Genomic DNA, 5556 nt, shown 5'->3' with positions numbered 1-5556 from the left:
TGATGATGATGATGATGATGATGATGATGATAATGATGATGATGATGATGATGATGATGATGATGATGATGATGATGATGATGATGATGATGATGATGATGATGATGATGATATGATGATGATGATGATGGAACCGGTCTCACGGTACTCCGACAGTCTTTCTGAGCGCAAAAGTCAGAGAGAGATTTGGGTTTCCGATCCTTAAAAGTGAACGTTAAAGGAAGGGGGCGAGTCATCTGAATTGCATCAACGTTGGATCAAGGTCCAAGGGGCTGACATTTCGGAAGAGAGGGAATCTCATACCTTTCTTCTTTCCCGACGAAAATCAGACTCCACTTCACAACCATATCACTCAGATCCATTTTTCTGAAGCGTACACGGCACCTTATTGGCTTTGACAGCTTTTTGCGTTTCGACGCCGTTTAGCTGTTGGCCTGTTCACCGAGCCTGGCAGTTGAATTGCAAACGTTTCATCACCAATCGAGGCGAGATTGAGTAGCTAAATTCCTTCTCTTCTGCCTATGCTCATAAAGTTTCTAAAAATATCTATTGACTCTATCTATCTATTGATTGGTTGGTTTTGAGGTGGTCTTCGCGTGCTTTGGTTGGTCACCTGGGAATGTGGAAGACAGGAACTTACTAGAATAGCTCCGACGCTTCAATGGTGTTTCATTGTGAGCATGTTTGCGTATTTTCTGTCCTGGTGTAATGTTGGGGTCGTTTAATGTCACGCTCGCTAGTGCCGCATCCAGGCCCCTTGGACTGAATGTCCGTTCTTTTGATATGGAACCTCCATTCTTCGCACCAGTATGATTGACGGGAACACCAGCAGATCGGTGAATTACCGGTGGGGAGTCAGGACACACGTAGGCATTGCACGTGTTAGGAATGTTACGTAACATCTCGCGGCGTTGTGCACGACCACTGCTACCAGTTTTATCATGCTCTTTTTTCGGTGTGACGTCATCGGATGAATCACCACTTCCAGTCGCCAGAATTCGCAAGCGCTCGATGAATTTGCTCCTGAAATTTACATAAATAAAATACAAAGATCGTCGAATAAGGAGACTGATCACACAACATTTATTAAGTTTTATTAACGATGGGGTGGTTGTTTTAACAAAAATAATGACCACTGATCGCAACAATGTTTGCTGTGGGTTGAGCGAATCTCACTGAAAGCTATCATCGAGCGATAGTCAATAGTTGGTTATTCCCTAGGTGGGTAGTCATAGGAAAATGTTAATTCGGAGCGACTCTAGCAGTTTGAAATGGAACTCAGACTGATACGCCTGCACGAAAGGGACTGCGTGTATGAGTGGATTAAAGTATTCATGGTCTGCTGGGGACATCTGCACGGAAACGAAGATTTCAGTGTCATCCGATGTGTGGAAATTTTTCCAGTACTTGAGGTCATTCGTGGGTGGAATATATATATATATATATCGGAGACGCCCAACATAAAGCTGCTACATTGGTGCGGCGACCTGTGAAGTTAAGATGCCCCTACGGATATCGCGTACGCATACGACTTGCGTCACATACGGCGTAGGTGTGACATCAGCTTAACCGACAAGGGCCGAGTTTACAACGCTGCGGTGCGCCATACATCACTATATGGATCAGAAACCTCGCCGCTGCGCGCCAAGAACGTCAAAAGACTTTCAGTGTTTGACCATCGATGTATTTGGAGCATTGCTCAAGTATGGTGGGAACATCGGATCAGTAATGCTGAAGTTTATCGAATAGTTTTCGGAAGAAATAACTCGCCCACGATAGAGGAACTGATCAATCTACACAGGTTGCGCTGGCTTGGCGACGTACTGCGTATGCCAGTCGACCAAATTCCTCGGAGTGTTCTTTTCTCACAAGCACTTGAAGGGTGGAAACGAGCCAAGCAAGGTCAAACAATGACTAGGAATCGAAGTAGGGAAACCATTACCAGCAAACTCAGCTGAGTTTTTCAATGCGATCTCTCTGAATGGGGCTCCGAGACGGAACAAATCAATGGTTAGAAACATTGTCAGACATGACCCAGTCACGCCCTCAATGGCTCTAATACATCCGAGTTGTTGCCTATCAATGTATAACTCCCCTCCCAATTTCCCCAAAGAAAAACCCACTAGCAGCTCTGTGTTTGCGCATCAATGATATCAGCTACCGATTTCAGTGCGTGTATATCTACCCCACCTCCTCAAATCATCGACGAGCGAAGCTGTGGCAATTATGCTGGCAGCTTTACTTTACGGCAAGTACGCGGTTTTTACAGCTGATGTTGTTATTGATTTCGGAGGCGCAAAACTTAGCCTTCGTCTGGGAATGGTTTTTACACGAGGAGACAGGTTTTTCCGAACTGAGTATTTGCCTTGGTGTATGGCCATGTGTATACGATGATTCAGTGACTTACTTTGCTACAACTGAACAAAGTATCGTTTCTAGACATTCACCGAAAATAAACTGGCGTCTGCCAGCGAGCTTACGAATGGACAAACTCTTGACATAAAAGATTTTATTCTAGATCGTTCAGATGCAACACCCTTTCAGTGCCTAGCTGTCATACCACCCAAAGGAAGCACGAGGGCTGAGATACTGGCAGGTTGCTTAAGTCTAGACAGGTGAAGTTGAGAGGCAGAGGTCGGGTTCGAACCACGGACCTTCCGGTAAGTAAATTCGCGCTCTTACCACTGAGCCATATCGCCCCCAGCGCTGACGTATTGTCCGGTTGCCAAGGCCTAGACAGGGACAGTCAAGATGCCGGTGTTGGGTTTGAATCATGGACCTCCCGGTCAGCAAGTTCGCGCCTTAACCACTGAGCTATCCCGAGCTCGTTAAACTCTACCATAGCGAAACGTGACATTCAAACACTACTCAAGGCGTATTAGCGAGTCTAATAAGCAACGAAGTTTGCGGGCCTGAAGATTGAGACGTCGGCGGACTAATAAGCGCAACCATGCCTCAGAAGAAGCACATGTGGTTGAGGAGTGTATTTTGGATATGAGATCATTGTCTGCCTCGGGGCGAGCTTTGCACAGGATCAGGAAACAATCACATATGACAGCCAGGAAATAGCCTGATAACGAAGGTTAAAAACGGTTACAACCAAGCCTGTCTTGATTACCACATCCTCTCGGTGTTGATCATGCCTGGCACGTTGTATTTGGTCGTGCAAGGATTAGAAAGGCACGCTCAACCAAAGTTGGAACAATGGAGATGCAACCTGTAACAAAGCATGAAACTTCAATGCTTACGACTTTTATATGAAATTCCGTTAACGTAGGGAGCTCCGGAAAAAACGACGTACCCCTTGCTGGTCCGGCAGCTGCGGCGGTCAAAGACACAAACCGGGGTTCTCGGTATAGGAAACTGTTTTCATTTACTGGAATGCTGGTATCCCAATTGATGTTGCCACAAACCTGAAGCAGGCTGACGCGCTGTTGTGTCTCACCGATACGAACAGAAAACGCAGTAGTCACAGCGGTTATCTCGGAAACAGAAGTGAACCGCTTAGTGTAAGATGCAGCTTTCGAGAAGAAACTGAACCCTACCGTAAAGTGACGGTTTGCGCACGTCCATAACCCATTGAGCTACACTGGGGAGTATGTGTGTTGCATTCAAAGAGCCTATCACGTCAGGTTGGTCAATAGGTAGAGATCTGGTCGAAATAATCTAATCCTCCAAGTTTTGGATCGAAAAAAGTGCGGCGACTTGCTCCTTAAAGATGTAGACTGTTCTGACGTTCTAAAACCACCTGCTATCGCCCCGCGATAAAACCCATGAGCCAAAGGCTTCGGTTGATGACAGTTACCGTTCTGCTGTCCAGGACTGGGCGGCCTGGCAGGATCCCGGCCAACGTACAACAATGAATTACACATTTACAAATAATCCCATCATCAACATAACCATCGACAGAATATCAGTGCTCAACATCGGTGCTTCAGTGCCGTGATACCTACGTCAGAATAATAAAAAGCTACATCGGCCATCGCTGTGTACAGCAGGGTGGGTAAGCGAAAACAAGCTACTGCTGACGACTCTCTTTTCCTCTTTCACAAATAATTCCGCACCATGCTGGCCGTCGCGTGGTGCTATGGATCAAGTCGCTTTAATTGCTGAGTAAAGCAGGGCTCATAATAGAAATTGGGCTAGTGCTGACGCTCCTCTTCTTATTTCACACATATGAAGGCGAGATGGCTTAGTGGTTAGGGTACGAATTCACTGACCGGAAGATTCCCGGTTTGAACCCGACCTATGCCTCTCAACATCCTTTGTGTAGGTTTGGGTGACCTAGCAGTGTCCCAACCTTCATGCCTCCTGGTGGCACGGCAGTTAGGTGCCGAAAGGGTTCTACAGCTGAGCAATTTTTTTCACACATTTCTTATTCCCATTCTGTTGCCAGCAGCATCTTCCTAAACCCACCCTTAAGAACTGAGAGATGTGCTAGCCACCCATTAGCCGCCACAGACAATTCGAAATCATTCTTCAAACCAAGATACTCAGTTCGTCTGGCGGCCTTTAACTTTACCACTCTGATAGAAACCGAAAAACAGACTGCTCTTGCGTGCATGTTGGACTCAGTTTCCATTGATGTGTGTTAACTCCCTGAACGGAGGATTCAAGACTTAGGCATAATCGCTGAACTGAGTTCCCACAAGCTTCCACTCACCTCTGGTGATCCAGAAACCGTTGGGGCTGATTTTGATATTGTTTTTAGCCACCGGTCTGAATAATTTTGACTTGAATAGCTGCACGTTGATGGTTGTCGCTAGGTGGTCCATTTGGCAACGCCTGAGAGAGTACCATAGTGACGCACCCACAATCGTTGCCTGCTTACGCTCAAACACATAGTAGATCTGATACTCCCAAAGACACTTTATTGCATCAGGCTAAGAGCTCGGAGATATAAATAGGAAAGTGGGTAGATTTAACGCAGCTGAAACTCAAGTGGGTGGAGGAGCGCAGTCGAGATGCACGGACAACAACGAACGCCTGCAGTTATGACTAATCACAGATTGTTTCGGTGCAGTGCTATGTAAAAAAATCATCTTTCAACTGTAAAACCCTTTCAGTGCCTAGCTGCTATGCCACCCGAAGGAAGCACGAGGGCTGAGATACTGGCAGGTTGTCCAAACCTAGACAGGAGAGGTCGAGATGTAGAGGCCGAGTTCGAACCGCGGACCTTCCGGTCAGTACATTCGCGCTCTGACGACTGAGACATCTCGCCATGCAGTGCTAATTTCCGAAACAACCGAAGCCGCTTGGCCACACGGTGCTGCGCGCATGCGAGACAACCTCCAACACAGATAGGCCACATTACCATCAACTATAAGTGGCGTGGGCCAATTATCGAATGTCGCTGGTCCTAGGGTCGGTGCTACTCGCCTTCCAGGATGGGGACCGCGTGATCCCAACTGCGCCTGGTTGGAGACACCACAGAATGTCTGCAAACCGATATCAGTGGCGTTTTTGCTGTCAGTTTCTATACAGCTTGCTTGAATGAGCGTCTGGAGGTGTAGGCACCTCGTAATGGTTGTAGTAAGCTAGCACTAAGTTCCCCCG

At 46.9% G+C, this 5556-nt stretch overlaps 1 protein-coding gene across 1 annotated transcript in view; it reads right to left on the bottom strand.

Moving 5' to 3' along the window:
* The window catches only part of T265_13995 (hypothetical protein), a gene marked incomplete at both ends in the record, with an annotated part of 24062 nt that overhangs the window by 14313 nt on the left and 4193 nt on the right, over nucleotides 1–5556 (bottom strand). Inside the window, one exon of the mRNA XM_009171552.1 lies at nucleotides 641–1023. Coding sequence (XP_009169816.1) covers nucleotides 641–1023 — 383 coding nt within the window. The remainder of the gene's footprint in view (nucleotides 1–640; nucleotides 1024–5556) is intronic.

Source organism: Opisthorchis viverrini (assembly GCF_000715545.1).
Source record: "Opisthorchis viverrini unplaced genomic scaffold opera_v5_127, whole genome shotgun sequence".
Classification (NCBI taxonomy): Eukaryota; Metazoa; Platyhelminthes; class Trematoda; order Opisthorchiida; family Opisthorchiidae; genus Opisthorchis; species Opisthorchis viverrini.
The sequence above is the reverse complement of the archived record's forward strand: the minus strand, read 5'-3'. Positions and strand labels throughout refer to the sequence as shown.